The sequence below is a fragment of the Botryllus schlosseri genome, chromosome 12 (assembly GCF_051294905.1).
Source record: "Botryllus schlosseri isolate E-star chromosome 12, Bs_hap1, whole genome shotgun sequence".
Taxonomy (NCBI): Eukaryota; Metazoa; Chordata; class Ascidiacea; order Stolidobranchia; family Styelidae; genus Botryllus; species Botryllus schlosseri.
The window spans coordinates 17612063-17633611 of NC_137247.1; the positions used below are offsets into that span (position 1 = coordinate 17612063).

At 40.8% G+C, this 21549-nt stretch overlaps 2 protein-coding genes across 2 annotated transcripts in view; one reads left to right on the forward strand and one right to left on the reverse strand.

Moving 5' to 3' along the window:
• Positions 1-21549, reverse strand: part of LOC145452768 (afadin-like) — a 259770-nt gene that overhangs the window by 199304 nt on the left and 38917 nt on the right. The window lies entirely within an intron of this gene.
• On the forward strand, positions 7421-15844 carry LOC145451751 (retinol dehydrogenase 12-like). The gene is made up of 6 exons (XM_080329988.1): positions 7421-7706; positions 8713-8845; positions 9383-9492; positions 10153-10324; positions 11826-12045; positions 15561-15844. The coding sequence occupies exons 1-6, from the start codon at positions 7524-7526 to the stop codon at positions 15658-15660; spliced, it is 918 nt and encodes a 305-aa protein (XP_080186114.1). The 5' UTR covers positions 7421-7523; the 3' UTR covers positions 15661-15844.

The following is a 21549-nucleotide window of genomic DNA, read 5'->3' on the forward strand; positions in this document are numbered from 1 at the left end:
CAGATCTCAGATTAGTCAGGTTTATTGAAAATTTCACTATACTTCAACTTGATTGAATGTTACTATGATATTCCGTCAAAACTTTCACAATTATAATTTATTTATGAGAGAATTTCAATATCACGATAACAAACAGTATCACTAAAACTGACGTTTCGACAGTGCGGCGTATAGGGCTGGGCAAAATCGAGTACCTAAGTGATTCGATTCTGAATCACAATTTAATAATATATTCATGGCAGAAATATATTAAAACCCGAAGCTTTTCGAGCTGACGCTCTTCAGGGCCAATCGTCAGCGAATGGAGAATTTCAAAAACATGCATCTAGCTACATTGCATACAACCAATTATGACGTCATATAAACAAACAACATTATTATTATTCACAACAGTGGTGCTTTTAGCCTGTTTAAGGCTTTGTGCTCCACGAAACTACAATTTGTACAGTACAATGAACGGCATTTCTTCGTGTCTTTAATGTTCTTGCACTCTCAATCTCTCTGTCACGCGCGCTTCATCATCGTCTCTTTTGCTGCCGACTTATAGCTCGGCCCACTGTGATTGGGCTTTTTAAGTCTGCAGTGAGGTCGGCGATGAGGAGCCCATAGAACCTCCGACACGTAGTAGTTAGTCTGAACCGGGATTCGAACCACTGCCGTTAAGCGAACAACAGCGAAATACAGGCCAACCGCGAGCGCAGCTAGTGGCTAATTTTTAGATTAACTAAAAATTCCTTCTGCTGATACAAGCGCGGTCGGTGGATTTTATTAAAAGTCGATTCCAGTGCAGACAGGTGAAGTGAGTGCGGCCTCTAAGTAATATACAGAGAATCTTTCGTCGCGATAGTTTTTAGCGCAAGTTGCATTCTCAGCCAAATGCTTGCCGATGGCAGAGTTCATAGCCATGGCCTGATTGTGTTCAGTTAATCGTAGATCAGTTACGGCTGCATCTTTGCGAGAGTCTAATGTGCGCGATCTGATAACGCTCGGAACATGTTGTTTGATGCGTTCCTGCAAGCGCTGAGTTGTTCTCCCCGCGTACCGACAATCACAGTGGCAGTTAAAATCATGAACTACATTGCTTTGTTGAGAAGCAGGAAGAACATATTTGCGCGTTGCAGGAAGCAATTGTTTGGTGGTAAACACAACGCACATTAGACTCTCGCGAAGATGCAGCCGTAACTGATCTACGATTAATTGAACACAATCATGCCATGGCTATGAACTCTACCATCGGCAAGCATTTGGCTGAGAATGCAACTTGCGCTAAAAACTATCGCGACGAAAGATTCTCTGTATATTAGTTAGAGGCCGCACTCACTTCCATCTGTCTGCAATGGAATCGACTTTTAGTAAAATCCACCGACTGCGCTTGTGTCAGCAGAAGGAATTTATAGTTAATCTAAAAATTAGCCACTAGCTGCGCTCGCGGTTAGCCTGTATTTCATGTTGTTTGTTTCTATGACGTCATAATTGGTTGTATGCAATGCAGATAGATGCATGTTTTGGAAATTCTCCATTCGCTGACAATTGCCCCTGAAGAGTGTCAGCTCGAAAAGCTTCGGGTTTTAATATATTTCTGCCATGAATATCTTATTATAATGTATATTAAAGTTCTGTACCCCAAAGAGTATATTCTGAATCACGTATTACGCTTCTAGTCGATTATTCGAGTATCACTCATTATGACGTCACAACAGAATGTACTATGTCAAAGTTAAAATATGTACCTTTTATGGCACAACGAAGAATATAATGCCTGTTATCCGTCACATTAAAGGTACTTTGGTATTTTTTCGACCATACCGATTTCATTGCACTTCATGACAACGTTGTGGGATGATCATGACTTCGTAAGTGTGTTATTTTCAGTAAGGGTCGTATCTTTGTACTATGTCTCGTATGGTGCGACACGGCCAATCAAGGTTTAAAGTCTTCCTTAGTGGAAAATACTATAAAAAGTATAATTCTTGTTAGTAAATTAACTTTAAGTTGCGAGGAGCGTATAATTTCAGTACTCAAAAAAAATCATATGTTACTACTCGACTCGAATCATTAAAATTAATACTCAATTCAGAATCGAGTACTCGAATCATTGTGCCCAGCTCTAGCGGCGTAGTGGCCCATTCACGAAGTACGCGTGTCGTGGGCTATGCGGTATACAGCACGTTTGCCAGCAATCGCACAGCAATCACGGCTTTATGTCGGCACGAAAACGGCATAAAGGTCAGCACTGCAACGTAGACAGCTATATATCAATATAGTGCAATTGCGTCTGTTTTCATAACCTTTGTAGAAGCTGTACAGTGTACAGTATACATCTATATAGAGTACTGGCAAATATATTACGCTACTTCATACTGTTAGAAGATATTTGGTAACGATCACTAAAATCGTAAACACAGTCTCAGTTTTAGCGATTGAGAGAATGTTTGTTTGTCTAATGAAAATCAGGAGAGAGTGTTTATTTGTCTAATGAGAACAAGTTCTACTAATTCGTGATATGAAAGGTGTGTGAAACAGTTGGTTATTCTTCCGTGCACTGTTGCAGCTCTTTTGTTTAGGGAAGTAGCATTTGAGTGACGTAACGGCAATTGGAGTATTATTAAATTCCGAATATGTGCACTGTGCAGTGTGCACTGTGCACAGTAGAGTTATATATCACTACATATCCAGCCTAAGAGTAAAAATGTTCTCGTAAGATACCTAAGACTAAACGCTACATTGAATACATCGATGCTGATAACGACATGTAGTACGGTATGTAAGCGAATGTATGTATGTATCTCATTTAGTCAGTCGGTGGGTGACTTCGATGCGTTGGCTGATTTCTGTCGGCTCTCAAAGTGCAAGTCATGCAAAGTAGTGACGTGTGCTCCGAGTTTACTGCGTTTGCTGTGTGAGGATAGGAATTTCATCTATTTGCGTACAATAATGCAGTTGCAGTGATGAGTTAGCATCGTCGGCAATAAGGCAAAGATAGGAGTGTGGCTGACATACTGAATGATTTAGCAACCAATTTCATAATTTCGCAAACAAGGGGAGTACTAGTGCGTTTAGTTTAAGAGATTGAAGTTATGTTGCGCTAGCGCTGTATGCTATATGGGGCATGTCATCGATAGCCCACTCAGCAGCATAGTATCAAAGCATCATTGAATTGAAACTTGAAACTGACTGTAGTTACTACACGACTAGGTGCCTGTAATGCGATGCTTAAGAATGCGACGAAATCTTCGCAACTATCAGCAATTGTCGGTGGCTACGAATTCGTGAGGGATGAATGTAGCCGTCGCAGCCAACTCTACCAACCGTGAAGATAGCGTAACATATCCCATCATACAACCTGCCGCTGATTCGCTATACAATGAGCTTCACGCACCCTTCGTGTGCTATGTTCATTGTTCGTCTTCTTCACCCTCTATCATTTGAGTAGTTTTCAGTACGTAGTTGGCTTTCGATTTTATTGCCACCGGTCGCTTTGTAAGTTGACATGATGGGAATACCGGTTGATATGATTTGCAGGTTATAATTTTCACGATTAGTAGAATGATAAACTAACAACTGGTTAACGCATCAGATCATAACGTAGGCATAGGAGTATGGAGAAGACGGTTTAGGCTACTTGATAATGATATTGAGAGTGATGGATTCAGTGACGATGACGCGTAGGACAACTCGTCACACTTCATGTAGTAGAAAAGGCAGTGTTCGTTGGGTGCGGTGTGCATTGTGCAAATAAGCGAAACGAGAATAACAGAGAGCGCAGGTTAATAAACGTCAGATCACCGAAGCAAAACTATAGCATCTGGAATTTACGTTTTGTAGGGTCAATATCCAATCTATTGCCAAACTGTACAATATTCCCAATGCATGGGGGATTACTTCTGCAATACTGAGCCAACTTTCAGCTATCAAGTTTGTTTATTAAATTCAGTATTTTATTACTGATATAATAAAAATGAACCAAATTTGAAGAGTCCGCGTCTCTTGTTTTCATAACACCACATCACGACTAAAATAAAGGGAGCACATAAAAATAATTTAACTTATATCGTCGTGATTCGCAAGACATAGCCACATTTTAATGGTTTAAAACTGCATTCATTCAATCGACCAATCATTCTATATTTGCCAATTCCATCGTTTGCGAATAAAGGATGCTCCAAGACGGAGCCCCTATCAGCCGTAGTAGTATATCATAAAAATCGTGTATAGGCTACATTATGAAGTATTCCAACTTTAGTTTGGCATCTCCTGCTTAATGGGATAAATAATAAATTTAAAAATGTCAAAATGTCGAACTGTAAGCAGCTTTTGTGGTTTCTGCAATTTGTAGTGTCCTCACTCCTCAGTCTTCTCCGTTTTCAAATGGTGGGTAAATATAAATAGTTTGGGAGCAGCTGATATATTTCTTGTTCAGTATTGCCGGACTACCACGACGACTTCAGGAGTATACGCATTTTTCTGATTCGTGAAATAGGCTAGTGTCAGCATGGCAATGCATCCATCAAATTATTACAGCAACAGAAATCTAAATGTTTGAGCATCAAATATTATTTTGACCTGAAATGGAAGTTATTTAGTACTGGGAGGACGATTCAATCATGGCCTTGATGCACCTATATCAAGATATAAGCTTATTACAAGTATCTTAAAAGTCACATTACATTCAAAAGAATGAAATATTTCGCATGAAAGAATATTATTTTGTATTGCTCTTTGGTAACTCAGGTTGCGTGTCGTTTCACTGTAACTATAGAAGCAAATAGTGACGCGCTACTGTTGATTCACATTGCGTCACGCATAGTAGGCAGACACCGTCACCGAGCCTATCACTTACACGATGTCATGTTGGGTAACTCGTTGACAGACGTCGGTACATGAGTTCTGAGCTGGCTTGGAAATAACGGAGTGGAGTGGATCGACACGAATAGCTTGGATATAGTCCTGAAGTAAATACTTCTTAGAGCAGTGGCTCGCAAACCTTTGTGGCACACTTGAAAAATTGCAAAACATTCGCCACACACTTGCAAGAAAAGAAAGGCTGCTTTAAAATAAATTATGTACGCCTCTATACGACCGAAACGAGGTACCATTGGCGACAATATTCGGTTTCGTTTCAATATGAATATACTTTTCAGTTGTATATTGTGGTTCTGCACCTCCAAGAAGCTCTTCAAATATTTGGAATATTTTTACAGTTCTTTTACATAAAGATTTGCGGCTTACCTGAGAATCTGTGATGGCACTCTAGCCACGGTACACCGTTTCGAAACACTGTTTTAATGAGTGACTCAAACACGTCTCGCGACCCAGGCTTCTCGCATCGAAAGAAGTTTATTTTTAACGTTAAAATGCTACGTTTTCTGGCGAAATATTAATAGGACATATGAATTACTATTATTCGTAGTTTTGTGAATGTTTAGTGTCACTTATGATCTATAACGGTCTTATGCGTCACGATCTGAAGCACCAACTGTTGCAAAATACTTTAGAAATTAATTGAGGGCGCACGTTGCGTTTGATAATTATACGAATCTTCGACATTACGAACTCGGCGTCAGGGGTCACTAGTTCAGGAAAACTAAGTGATTATACGTTGTGACTGGAACATTGCTATTATGACAGGATTTGATGACAAATGATCGTTGTAAATTATATCTTGAACAATTAATAAGATAATGATCGACAGCTTCAATGCCATAACTTTTAGATTAAGCTTTCTGCTTGTTGCTTTGTCTGTGATTCAATGTTAGAGCTATCTAGAGCAGGGGTGGCCAACCTTTTTGCCCTTCACGGCCGCATTTCGACTACTGATGTAGCCTACGGCCGCATTCCAGAACATAGTGGTAATGAACTAGCCGGACACCGAATACCCATGTTAAGGTGTCTATTGCCATTTCCGGTGGACTTCGGACTAAGCTATTTAATCATTTAGGCTTACTATACGCACTAAAGTCGCGAGTGGTGACTGCGTGGTCATGTTATGGGCCTGTTCATAGTCGCGCCATGCGCGAAAATATTTTCAGTTTCACAAATGAATTTCGTCATTAATATTAGTAGTTATACGAATTACTATCAAACTCTTATCCTTTCTTAGCCCATGTGATCAGATCCACTGGTAAAGGTGATGGAGAGGGTGAGGTTGTTTTTTAAAATTCGCAGCGCGAAGAAAATTTCCTTATCAGTTAAAATCGGGAGTCAATTCGTAAATTCAAATTGCATGTCGACGGCCGCCAACACATACTAATTGCATTTCATGTCCACGGCCGCACAAATTACCTTCTACAGCCGCAGGTTGGCCACCCCTGATCTAGAGAAACCAATTGTCAGGTAAATCTTATTGTGTCATCAAACCGAATTTGGGTAAGTGCACGGCCAGTCGGACAGGCACACTTTTTATGATCGGGCTATACTGTCTTAACAACTGTTCTACGCAGGTAACTTACAGTCAAAGGCAGTAGTAGTAGATGTACATTTACACACGATTCTGGTAATGGAATTAACGCTTCACGGGCCATTACTTGACTTATAGAATATATACTAATGTTATACCCTAGGATCGATCAATAAAGCGTACAGAAACACAACGGTACGTTTGTAGTGTTTCATTATTACTTCTAAAATAAATATTGCTGTCAACACAACATCCATTGCAATAATACGATTATTATAGTTCGAAGCCTTTTCGGTTGCCTATTATCAAGAGTAATAGACACGCCAAAGTGATTACGGATTCAAAAGAAAAACCAATATGTCGAAGTATGACGTAACAGTCGAAATTACAGACCATGAAGTTCGCATTGTAACAATGGCAACAACAAACGTTGAAGTATACAAATAGCAATAATGGTCGCAATGTCATCATTGTAGATTTGTATACAGGAGAGATTCTCACGCAAATGCTGAACGATCGACGAAGTGTGTGCTGTGAAGTCGTCATATGAACAAGTTTATTTAACAAGTTTACACTGGCGTCCAAGTTCAGTGTGGTTATGTGGCATTTGTACATGTTTTGTATCGGATTAATAATAATTCTATTGCATCTCTAGATTAACACTTCCAATCCACCTATCTAATCTAATTGCATTTACTGACGGTCGTTCCGATGAGAGTTGAAAAGTTCAGAGGGAATGAATTTGCCATTATGAATGTATTGTCTGCGGTAATATTTAAATTGTGTACCTGTTATTATACGGTATAGTTATAAGTTTGTTGTTGCTATTGTTACAGTGCAGATTTCATGGTCTGTAGGCTAATTCTGATTTTACGTGCTACTTTTGGTCACGTTGGTTTTACTTTTGGATCTGTTTGAATCTCTTCGGTGTGCCATAACTCTTCATAACAAACATAGTCCTATTATTACAATGGATGTCATGATGAAAACAATCTTCAAGTCATGTACCACGAACTAGCTATTTAAAATCAATATGTGTTTTATTGACAGAATTAACGTATTGCTTCATAGGCCGCCTCACATTAAAATTGAATTTGACATATACTGAGTATTGAAGTCATCCACAATGCCGAAATCAGTACGCAAAGGAAAAGTCGACCCGGACATCGAGATGGCCGGCAAAACGGTGATCGTAACAGGAGCGAACACCGGGTTGGGGTTGATAGCGGCAATAGATCTCGCAAAACGAGGGGCAAGGACAATAATGGCATGCAGAAATATGGACAAAGGAAAGCAAGCACTTGATGAGGTGACTTGTTCCTGTTCTCACATTCGATCACATTAGATGGTTCGTTTTGAATCGCGCCGATAGTTAACAGTTGAGTCAACTTCATGAATTCAACATCGATTATTAAGCTTATGCAGCTAAGATTTTACGTTACAAGTAACCGAAGGAGAGACTGAAAGCTAGTATTAGTCCTAGTATATAAGCTATAGCATCAATACCCTCCTACAAAATCTTTTATCTTTGTTCAACAGCGGTCATTCCATGTACCGGACCAGTACGCATTTCATCAAGTTGTTCTACTAGGAAAATAATTAACTTGCACAGGGCACAGTGCTCTTGTAGACCGAAATCAGTGTTTGGTACAAATAGTTTAAGGGACTTAGTTCAATCATCATTTGCAAAGTACCGCAGTGCTGCGATGTTTTGAAAGAATCGATGTCCAATAAACGAATTGCTATAATGCCACTGAACTCCATTTTTGTTGGGAATTTCAAATAAATCAACAAATCCTGCACTTCCCATGATTTTTGATGCATAAAAACGTCTATAACTTACCCCAAACCCCAAATAAATTCTAAATAACATGTACACGGATTATTTGGATTTCTAACAAGGCTGTGGTTCATTCAATGTCAGTAGCGTAAGAGCATCCGCGTGTCGCATCACCTATGAAGGGAAGCGCAAATACAGTCTGGTCTATTAATATGCCACTGTGCTATGTTAACGAAATTGCTCCCTGTAGACTGTAGAAATTAGGGGTCTTGACGTAGCGACTAACGTATAAATTTCAATCGGGTCCAAATGTATATTGTATATGTGCTCAGTACTGACTTAAATTGACTCGGACATGGTATATGAAGATTCAGTTAATGCATTTGGGGTATATCTGGCCAAAGTCGTCTTGGGTATGTCTGGCCAAAATCGTCAATTTTCTTCTACTTTCGAGTTCCACGCTTATCCCAGGTAGCAAGTTTCAACCATAAATTTTCCAGCTTTTCACGTATGTTCGCAAATGATCATGTTACAGGTGACTGAAAAGTCAAAATCTGCGAACGTAATCCTTATGGAATTAGACCTATCGTCGCTGGAGTCGGTCCGGAAATTTGCTTCATCATTCCTCGAGAAAGAAAGTCGCCTCGATGTGCTCATGAACAATGCAGGTATTGTATGCATTGTATGTACTTGTGTCAAGAAATGGCTACGGGTTGAGTTCATCTAATGGCAGTCGGTTGAAATTGTGCATATTTTTGGAATTTTCTGACGTGGAATTATTCAATTCAAGTTATATTAAATACACTGCTCTCTGCAGTGACTCCCCAGCTTTTGTCGCTGGGTCTCATTTTTAAAAACCTGTTGGACTTACGACACACCGCGAAGTGAAGCTTTTACAGTAATTTTGTCTCTCACGAAGCAGAGTGAAAGAAAATTGGCGCACCATTATTATGTAATCCAATGTCTGTTTTCGAAGCGGGTATAAAGACGAGGATGACATTTTTACAAAAATAAAACTGCGGATAGTGCTCAAAAGGTTGAATAGCACTGATCTAATTCATCTGGTTCAATGTCGAATCAGGGATTCGCATACCTGATGATGGATTGGTCAGGCGAGTTAACCCCAGCAGAGATGTCGTACGAAGAAAATTGATTATATTATACAGCAACGAGGGATATTACCGAAGTCGTCCTGATTCTTTCAGGTGTATGCATGTGCCCGTACACGAAGTCTGTCGACGGATTCGAAATGCAATTCGCCACCAATCATCTTGGACATTTTCTCTTAACCAACCTTCTACTTGACATACTAAAGGTAGCTGTATGTTTGCACTGTGTACATTGCTTGCGCTGAACGCAGGTTACCAGGAAAATGATTTGCAGTTAACGCGATAAATCTCATACACGAATATCACAAAATCTCATACACGAATATCACAAACACATTTAACATTCTTTGCGACTACTTGATAGCATCTCGAACGGAAATAATGTCTGACAGGGTTAGTATGCGGCATTCTTACATAATGCAACGTCATGATTTTTCATCGATGTGGATAGAAATAGATTAAAATCAAGACTGAAATCCCCCAGGCTCGAGCACCCGATAAGCGTGGCTACCGTTATAGTAACCAATTCATCACGTCGGGTGCCCGTCCTGCGTAAAGCGTGCCTATTACAATTCCCGCATTGGGACCAGCACTGGATTTTCACGATTTTGGCAAGGTTCTCAGGATAGCAAGCGGGAATGGGACCATAGGTACAGCAGGTACAATAACACTTCCATGTCCGAAATTGTATTTGGAAGCGCATCACCTTTTTAGCAAGTTTGACGTGCACAAGAACTCAGCGGCATTGTTAGCCATAAATATAACTAATTCTCATTCTTTATCTTTACTTTCATCAGGATATAACCTATCTGACGCAATTTCTTGTGCTATTACCTTAATCGAAACAAGTACATTCCAATTTACAGCGCTCCGCTCCCAGCCGCGTTGTGACCGTCTCGTCCCAGGCCCATCGCATGGGAGGTAAGGTTCATTGGAACGATGTCAACCTCACGAACAACTACACCCCGGCGAAAGGTTATGCCCAAAGCAAACTGATGAACATTCTGTTCTCGAGGGAACTTGCGAAAAGGCTGCACGGTAAGATGAGCACCGTTGCTCTGTTTTCATTATATCAGCACGGATGGGTGAGAGAACTCACTGTTCATACTAAAGTAGCAACGAAGGTAGTGATGTGAATTTATACCCAATTAAAAGGGAAGTAAAGATTTTCAAGATACGTCAGACATAGCAAACTAGTGTGCTGAACGACTGCAAAGTAACCTACTCAAATAAGTCAGTTGAAGAAGTAGGGATTGAGAATAATTGAGACTTTCGGCGGTAACAGTTTTGAAATTTGCAAGACGCTCTTTGCGATAAACGCATCAGAATGCCTAGGGGCGCTGATAAATGAGTGCAATTTTCGAAATTATATCCTGATTTCTGATATAGCGCCTGGTTTCAGTGACATCTTTCACCCATAAAATTGATGCAACTCCATCCGAATAGTATTTTGCATTTAACAAACTCTAAAATGTAAAAAGTACGTAACCACTCATTACTAGGACCCTATCAGACATCAGAAAACAGACTTCTATACGAAAACAGACTTCTATACAGATGTGTTAACTCTTTCCTTCGTGATTCACCCACCACACATGGAAATTGGCTAAGGAAAATATGATCCTTCGTTTGCAATATTGTCACGGTCGTTAAGTGATTTATTGTAAGAAATTTATAAAATAGATTCTCCTTTTCGAATTTACAGCCGCTATCCTGACATACCTTCGATCATTTTATACTTAGTTGTCCAAGATAGGCCTATCGTCATAGATTTCCCATCGATAAGTGTGCTTACTTCGAAGTGTTTTTATTTTATTTTCTAATTTACTCAGTCACCTTTACCTACCTCCTGTTCCGACGCGGCACTGAGATCAATGAGTGGCGCTTTGTAAGGTGTCGGCTCCTGTCTGCTATACAATAAATCTGGCTCGGATTAGTCAAACAGTTGCGTATCGAAACTCTTCTGATATCAAATTCAAGCAGACCAAACGAATAATACGGAACATCTTGCGCAGAATATAAATGGCAAGATTGCTTGCTCGTCCGATAACAGTTGAAAGAGAGAGCGAAACAACAGTAACAGTGAAATATAAGGGTAGACGAGAACGGGCGGCGCAACAATTAAATTAACCAATCATCAAATCAAACAGCAATTAAGAGTTGTCGTGGAGAATAACGGAATGCAAATGAAGGACAGTAACAAAATCATGACTCGTCAAAACACCTTGCGCTATCCAATTTGTATTATCCATTAACCGCCTTTTGTGACTTGAGTGTTAATATTTAATTATGATCATCATTCCACACCTCTTTTCGTCTGAAACACTGTGTATAGTGTGCATGTGCATTCCCAATTTCTTATTGGCCACAACAACTATAACAACAACAACAACAACACTGCATATTACTATTTAGCCGGATGACGAGGGCACCATAATATATGCTATACAGGTATACATGCACACCATCGGTCAATTGAATCATTTTGATCATAGCATATGCAGGCACTTCATTTCACTCGCATATACTTTCTTCTCAGGTACTGGAGTCACGACATACAGCCTGCATCCCGGTGCCGTTAAAACGGGCCTGCAGCGACACGTGGGGAATATGCCGGATCCAAACTGCTCGGATCGCATGTGGGGGTGCTTCGTGGGGTGCATTAGGCCTTGTTTCAAAGACCCTGAAACGGGAGCAATAACCCAGATGTATTGTGCAATCGCTCCAGAATTGGAAAACGAGTCGGGAAAATATTATTCGTAAGTATAATACCAATAGGATTTTACCCTACGCGTTTATCCGGCCCGGCCCCGTTGCCTCCGAAGTTTGCAGTCAATCAAATATTTAGCGTTGGTCCAGTCTAGTTTGTTTCATTCACTGGCATAGGCGCGGACTGTAAATACACGGGCGGTAATAAGTGTATTTACCAGGTTTGTTCATAGCGTACTAGGGTGGACATCGATTCATTGGCACTTTCCGGTAGCTAATACACGATCTCCGTTTACCGTGCGGTTGTGCTCTCTCCGAGAAGCTTGGTACCATTAAATATCGAGCAAGGTTCAGTAACGGCCGCCGGTCAGATCATGCTCACCAGTTACATCCTATCTCGTAAACCAACCCACCACGTGATTTATTGTTCCATTGGTAGAATTGTAATTTCTAGCTGCTGCCGACTCAATTACCACCTACTTAAGATCGGATGTAATGATTTTACTTTGTGTGCGCAATGGTTGATACCCGATACTGTCGAACGCATACAGCAACGTGTGAAACTGGAGAACCACTCTATAACAAAGATGGTCATTTTAGTGTAAAACTACAAACTAGTAAATACTTGCTGGGGCCTGTGGTTCAATACGCCATGGAAACAGGGTGCGTCATTACGACTATACATTAGTCGTCAAAGCATGTGCAGTGTGAAAACCAATGAATCCGTAGCTCAGTGGTTCCCAACCTTTTTGTCTTGGCGACCCCCTTTAAAAAATTTCTTAGATACCGCGACCCACACTTAAAAAATGTTTTTCTTGCATTTAAAAATGTATAATTGCCTTTAAAAAAAATGTTTTTCTTGGTGACCCCCTTTAAAAAATGCATAATTAGAAAGGCAGCACTAAAAATGTTTTTCTTGCATTTATTGACAAATCAATGCGATGGTTGACCTTGTAGGTCTGCAGCTAACCGTGAAATTCGAGGTTGGGTGCTAGACAGAGCCAGTCTCATGTCGTCTTCTACATTCATTCTATTTCTTTCCTTCGTTTTCATATGTAGAAGAGCTGAAAACCCACTCTCGCATAGATACGTCGTAGCGAAGGGCAGTAACACTTGAAAAGCCAGCTTAGAAATTTGTGGGTATGAATCATACACTTCACACCAAAATTGAGAGAGTGACTTTTCATAGTAGCGAATTCGAGCAGATGAGTCATTCTTAAGATCAAAATATTGATCTTGGATTTCATCAGGAATGCCACTTGCATCCAAAGAAACGGAAAACGGATTTTGAACAAGTGTAGCTTCTTGCTCTTCGAGTTCTGGAAAGTAACGTTGGAACTCGGACTCCATGGTCTGCAGGTGTGCCACAATCAATTTTTTTAAATCTTCGAACTCTTCACCCGTTTCTTCGATGCAAGAAACACTGGACAATCTGTCAAACATAGCAATGTTCCCAATATGCACTTTTCGCTGCCAGTCTTTCAATTTTGAGACAAATGCCTTGACATTATCATTGAGTTGTATAATATTTGTGTCTTTCCCTTGAAGTTTCAGATTTAGGCAGTTCAATTTTTCAAATATGTCCGCCAAATAAGCCAGGCAGTTCATCCACTTATCATCATTGAAGTATGACAAAAATTCCCTTTTATTTTTAAATTCTAAAAATGCCTGAATCTCAACCTTCATCTCATAAACGCGATTAAGAACGTTCCCTTTGGAGAGCCAACGAACAGCTGTGTGGAAAAGCAACGTTTCGTGTGCTGAGTTCATATCCTTGCAAAGTTCTTTGAACTGACGTGAGCTGAGACCTCCTGCTTTGATAAAATTTACGATTTTCACCACAGAATTCAATACATCTTTTAGTTGAGCTGGTAATGTTTTGCTGGCAAGTGCATATCTATGGATGAAACAGTGCGTTCCCTTTGCTTCAGGTGCAAGCCCCTTAACTTGTGTTTGAAAGCCAGACTGCGATCCCAACATAGAAGGGGCGCCATCTGTACAAACTCCACAAACATTTGTCCAATCAAGTTGGGCAGATTCGAAAAAAGTTGTCATCTTCTTCATAACATCTGCACTTTTTGTAGTAGTTTCCAGCTCACTGCAGAAAAGAAATTTCTCTTTGAAGTCACCGGAATTGGTATACTTGACAAAAACGAGAAGATGAGCACATGAGCTAACATCTGTTGTCTCGTCTACCTGAATTGAAAACATCGGAGAAGCCTTGATCTCCTGTATCACTTGCACTGTTACATCTTTGGACATATCCGATATGCGTCTCTTGATGGTATTGTTAGAAAGAGAGACTTGTTTAACTTTCGCCGCACTTGCATCCCCGAGAACCAGCTTTACTGTTTTTAACAAGCATGGCTTCACAAGTGTTTCCCCAATAGTGTGAGGTTTCTTTCCTTTGGCAATTTCCAGTGCGACTTCATAGGACGCCTGAAGTACAGCCACATTTACCTGATAAAAGTTTCCAGTAGCATCAAGCCGTTGCCGCTTGAGACCAGCTTCATGGCGCTTAAAGAATGCTGCATCCTTTTTAGCATGTTCAGGGTGCTTGGTTTCCAAATGGCGTTTCAATTTTGATGGTTTCAATGATTCTGCGCTAAGAACAACGTTGCATAGAACACACTGTGGCTTCTCAACACCATTGGTCAAAAAAGAAGTAAAGCCGAGGTTAATGTACTCTTCAATGTATTTTCGTTTTTTCTCCATCGAACGATGCTCCCTTTAACTATTTTTTAGCAATCTCGAGTCTTGACTGATCTCTGTAGTCTAATATACAAGGCTACTTTGTTAATAGAGTTTCAATTTACAGTGACTGAACGCTTAGTCCTACACAGTATGCGTTCACGGGATGTAATAAACGTTACTGTAGGACCTACAGTCATATTTATTACATCACAGTGGACGCATACTGGATGAGTGACACACAATAAGGCACCCACTACTAGCAATCCGGTACCTCGCCCTACTTACATTCACTTTTGTTGTTGCATGAGCAATAGCTTCGCGACCCCCTATGAAATGCTCTGCGACCCCCAAGGGGGTCGCGACCCCCAGGTTGCACTGTAAACGGTCTCTTATAACAAGACCAGAATTTGGCCGCGCTAGAAGTTGCCAACTACGGAATAAAAATGAAGAAAATTGCCCTGGTGTGAATGACCATAGCAGTCGAAAGACACCAAGAATACCTCAAAAATGCAAACAAACCCAAACCTGAAAAACCCGACCCGGCCCTCTGTTTCGGACCTCAATTACAGAATTAGACATCTCCCAAACTCCTCCTTCTATATAGATTTACAGTATGTCGAAGTCAAACAGGAAAGTAAAAGATCCTTGCGTTAATTGCAAAGTCATTATCATCTATAGATCTATACGGCGTAGCTGAAACTAGGATCATTTAAACTGGCCCTGGTGTCATTCTGCTAATCTACAATGTCATTCTCCCGTTCTATCATTTATTGTACAGTCATTTTGTGTGGTTCATTATAATATGTATATACGTTGTCGTGATCACTGCCTATGTAGCCGGGTTATTTGAATACCTTACTTCTTATTACAGAGATTGTAAAGTCGCAACAGAATCCAGTGAAGGCCGAAACGACGAATACGCTGAAAGATTGTGGACCATGAGCGAGAAACTCGTTGGCATGTCCGAATAGGTTTCATCCACGGATTTATGTGCAGATTTGAATGGAGGCTATACGCAAGCAGTTGCACTTACGAGATAACTAAAATTCCAAAGAAAAAATGTATATACTACATATTTTTTTAATGATGTTACTGCTGCATACAGCGTACAATATTTAGTATTTTAATAACGTAATAAATTACAAATAACCTGAAGGTGCTCAATTATGTGGCGGGATTGTGTAGCTCGGCATTCTGAGCCACGATTCGTGAACCAGTGAACGCAGCTTGTGGAGGTAAGACGCAGACGGACCAAGCCGCACCAATGATAACGCAATTCATTGTAAGTAGCTTAAAATTTATTATAACTGATATTAATCGAATGTGACCGTTACACTGATTCCGAAAATCTAAATACTTATCGACGTCTCCATTCTCAAAATATTCGGCGGTAATATAACGGTGCGCTACACGCATACATTTTATGCTACACAGAACGTGGAGAAAATGGAACGTGGATAGCTATGGCGTTGTTTGTAATACGAGTTTGTAATTGTGAATGTCACATCCACAACAGTTCATTTCGCGCCGTAGATCAGGAAGACAATGTGTATTTGAAAATTGCGTTTTGAAATGGGCGTCGCCATATCTGCTATACTTTTTGATTCAACGTATCGCACAATTCATGATTTCGATTCGGATACATCGCCAGGAGGTTTGAGTCCCCGGTCATTTCGATGGCGGGGGTTCGCATCCCATCGCTGCAACCACGCCAGGATACATAGTCTGTAATCCCTGTTACACCACGAAACGGTGTCGCCACACGACAAACGTTTATTACAGAAGATACATCCTAGCAGCACGAGTAGTCGTGATATAAGGCAACTGAATAAACGGCGCAATCAGAGAACTAATCATTAGCTTGCCAATTAACAGGTGCCAAGGTTCGACTCCAGTATAACACAAACAATACTGGCGCCTAGAATTCGCGAGTGATATTGGCCGCCGGCGTGACAGTAACATAAATTTGATAATTTTGAAGAGATGGGGTCCCAGCCCCTTAACCTGAAGACGACATTGTCTTTACCTCTCAAAAACATGTTTACATTGCCACGAGAATAATTATTTTGGCCGTGATGAAAATTTACGAACAAGTCGCTGCAATATTGATCAATTCAGTACAAAAATAGATATTTGGCAAAAAGCCATATCTTATACCCAAAAGAGCCATATATGGCTCGCGAGCCATAGGTTCCCGACCACTGATATAGGCTATCACGTCACTGAAATGCAGTATTGGAATTAGCAATATGACGTCACGTGACGTCATGAGGTTCACGTTCGCGTTCACACAGAACCTTTCGGAGGTTCACACCATCCCTAGTAATCAATCATATTGCAAATTTAGAGGCGTCGCGGACCCCCTGAAAATGCTTCGCGGACCTCCGGTTGTGAACCACTGCCCTATTTGTTGGGCGAATATATTTGCAATTCATGCAATCTCCTTCATATAATGGCATTGAAGATATACACTGAACATGCGATAATTCCGAACAATTACTGATTCCTTTGTCCAAAATAGATATTCGCTTGTCGGTTTCAAATATTCTCTTAACCATACTACGGAGAAGAAGGTCTGCTCTGAATGAATATTTTTTATCGCTTAAATCGAATTCATATTAGCATGGCGATAGATTTCCGCCAGTATCAGATGCCTCGCGATATGTTTATTATCATCATATTTGTCCGTCATTCAGGTTTTTGTGATACATATACGATGTTGGTTGACGATTTGTAACGTTTCACCAAGAACCTACTCAATGACCATGGGATGCGTACCCAGGCTACGCAACCTTACGTTTTTCAAATTTACGAAGGTGAAAGTACACCGACCTTTTGGGCATAACATTTGTTTCGTTTTGTTTGTGTCATTTGTCCCACGAGAATGAATGCGTGTAATGTTCCGTCTGCGTCTGTGTCCTGGTCAAGCGTAAAACTTCAGCAAAATCACTATGCGGATCACTAAGCACTGAATCGATGGGACAATCCCGCTCCACACTTGAGAGAAGTCCAAACAAACACTCACTCGCCCGCAGAGTTGTAACCAAGTCGCAAGACTCGGTGTCACAAGTCAATCTCACTTTTATAGTTTTGACTCGAATCAAGTCGATTCATTTTCAATTCACCACCGAATCGAGTCCAAGTCCAGGTCAGTGAGCAGAGGGTCGAGTCCGAGTCATCGTATTATGACTCGAGTCCGAGTCCAAGTCATTATGTTGACTGCTCAGTTTCCCGTTGAAGTCTTGTTAAACCCACTTTTCATAACTCTGTTTGGTGATATCGATGATTCCCATTTATAATGTAGGCCTACTAATTTTCCACACTTTTGGCAGTTTCTGGTTTAATTTTCAAGTACCAGTACCAATAGGCGAAATACCAACAGTGTGGTTACCTCACGACTCTTCCAAATTACAATGAAATGTTGGTCTTGGCCGTCTGAGTCCACTAGTCGCGCCAAGCGTGTAAAATTTTCAAAGTTTAGAAATGAACTAGGTCAATAATATTATTAGTTGAGTATATTGCGGGTCTATTGTATACTGCCCGATGGGCTCAGTTTACAAGGACAGGACTATTCGCCATCTCGACATATCGATAACGAAGGTTTCCGTTAATATGGGACAATCATTTTCTGCCTGCATGTCAGCGCCGACAATCTCCGCGAGCGCAAACGCGAAAAGACCTTCTCTCGTAATTGCGAATGTAGTTAGACTCAATCGGCTAAATTGAGCGTTTTTTTTCATTTTCAGGAGGGGGTAGGCTACCAAGCAAAAAATCGTGTGACAATTAAACACGCAAAGCGTGAAGAAAAATTTTACTACTATTTTAGTTTATTGTAATGTACGGCGATTTACTAAAAATGTGACCGGACTGTGACTGCCAATGTGTCGGAACTCATATTTTAGTCATCAACATCCATGTGTCGCGACCAGACAGGCCTTGCAAGTTCACAATCTGAGCGGTCCATTTACGATAATATAACAGTATTTCGTATTTCGTAACAGTATAATAGGAAATTACCTCGCGGGCCAGTCAAAACCTTCTTGCGGACCGCGGGTTGGCCACTCCTGATATAGACAGACCCATTCGATAGTTTTCCGAGTCGGAGCCGTAGCAGCGGTAATAATTCGGCTCCGGAGCTAATGCCCAATAGAAGAAAGCTCAGGAGACGGAGCTGGAGCAATTCGACATTTACGGCCGCTCCAAAGCCCTGGTTACAACCCTGCACATTTGGTAAACATCATTAACAAGGCAGTCTACATATTTACGGAGACACAGCATGCGCGATTACCGTTACCAGTTAACTGCTCTGGAATGTATGTATCGAATATTATATTGTGTGTTGTTCACAAAGACTCATTATGAATTCTAGATCAGTGCTCTTCAACCTTTTTCGTGGTGGTACACCCTTTTAAAGTTTACTCAAAACTCGTACACCCCTGACCACATAATACATCGATTCCGTTGTAAGTCTAATCAAGGGGTGCTCAATCTCACCTTTTGATTAAAGCATACGGCCGAATTGCAGCAGGCAGTCTCCATGGCCGAACTGGACTACAAATACTCATGTTGTTTTTGTCGTTATTCTTGTTGATTAATATTTGTTTTACTCATGTTAAATTGGCTACCAGGAACTCCGCACGGCCATCACTGTATTCTTGAGGTATACCTTGCATGTAATTGCTGCTAGTTGTAGAAGCAGAACGTCCCCGCAGTTACTACATATGCATCAAATCGCGAGTATCAATGTTGAAAGAAAAATTATTGGGATCCAGATTCTAATCGCGAGGAACGCACGACAATTTTCCCAACCTCTGGAATAAAGTTCGTCGATAATATTAGTAGTTTGACATATTATCGTTAAATATTCATCCGTTCTCAGCCCACGTGATCAGATTAACCGGTAGAGCTGGCGGAGGAGATGTCTTCGTATAATTTCAGACCCAAAATTAATGACGATTCATCATCCGGTGTTTTTTATTCACTTTGTTCCATATTGTTATTTCTTGATCTCCTATCAGTATTTCGGTATAATCAAAATATATCATAAATCGACCAAACGTACCAGGAAAACTTTGATTCGTGAGACGCACACGATTCCAACTTGGTATTTTTGCATGAGACGCATCATTTTCCTTAGCGATTCACATTTGTACGGCAGGGCTCAGATTATACGGGCACTCTTATATCAAAAAGGAAAGTTCAAGTCATCCAGAAACACGCTGAGCGTGGCGAAAAATTGTAATTCGAATTCAAATCTCTCAAATATTTGGGAACCAATTCGTATATTCAAATTGTATATTGGCGGCCACCAGCACACCAATTTAAATATGTGTGAACGGCCACATGATTATTTTTTTACGGCTGCATGCGGCTGTACGTCCGCAGATTGGCTACCGCTATAGGAAATGTTAAATACTAATCAATGGCACGAAGTTACCGGACCACCATCTAACACAGTGGTTCTCAAACTCTACCCCCGAGACCTCCTGGCTACGTCCATGCAATTATGTGGTGCACTGCGCTATTTACAAGTATCTCGCAGGAAGTAGGCTAGGCTACTAATTCAAAATGCCAGAACTGTGGCGGCGGTTTCATTCACTCAAAGCTGTTCTACTGGAAAAGGAACCAATAAGTCCGCTACCAACTGAGGAGGAGAGGAGAAACATTTACTTATGGCAGCACAAAAAGAATGTAATTTACCCAGTGTTGGGATGACTCGAGTCACCTTTTTCGCATGACTTGACTTGACTCGAGTCACTTTGCTAAAATGACTTGACTTGACTTGACTCGGCCAATCAGAAATGCGGATTGACTCGTGACTCGAAGCAAAATTCACGAGTCAATTTCAAGTCATTGAGTAATCGGTGTCGAGAAAAACCACAGTACCTTGCAAATGTTCGGATTGTTCGCGAAACGCTTGTGTAGCCCGCGAGAGCGATCAATCATTCAATGACCGTGCATTTCACTGAGCCTCGATTGTTCTCTGACAAATAAATTTACCGTAAATGAAGTGATCGAAGCTTACAGCTTACGTTGTCGTAACTCTAGTAGTAAAGTAATCGGATAGCAAAATGTCTATTTCTGTTCTCTGTTCTTACCTCAACCAAACCTCTTGTTTTATTGCAATTGAAGTCGAATGCAGTTTATATAGTCCTCAACCATTGGCGCAGGCGAATAGCTTACTACGTAGTTTACCAGTTCTAAGTATATGTGAGCGATACAGCGCCTTCTTGCGTGTATATTAAACTTTATGTTTGTTCATCGGTTCGGTATCAATGTCCACTCAAACTGTATTCCAGACAGCTAGCAAATTGCAATGACGTAATCATGCCTCCTACATACTTCGAAAAGGCAACTTGACTTGAAATGTGACTTGACTCGTGACTTGACTTGACTTGACTCGACTTGACTCGAGTCACCTCCAAAAATCGAGTGACTTGACTTGACTCGAGTCACCTTTGAAAATCGATTGACTTGACTTGACTCGAGTCAAAATGTGCAATGACTCGAAATGACTCGTGACTCGAAGGTAGTGACTTGATCCCAACACTGAATTTACCAGCTGGGTACGGTTGATTTGAATATTGTATGATATTGCACATCCGGTGAACCTGTTGTGAAGCATCAACTTGCGTATTCACTGTAATAACTATAGTCATGGGTCCATTGTAATGCGGATCTGGTACACCACAGTACACCCCAACCGAGTGGCATATACCCTTTTAAAATTATGGTACACTCTAGTCTAGGGCCTAGGACAGGGGTGGGCAAACTACGGGACACCGGTTTGTGCCGCCCGCGAAGGCCTCAAGCAAATATAATACGTACTAAAAATGTAATTTTTGCAGCGACTTGGCAAT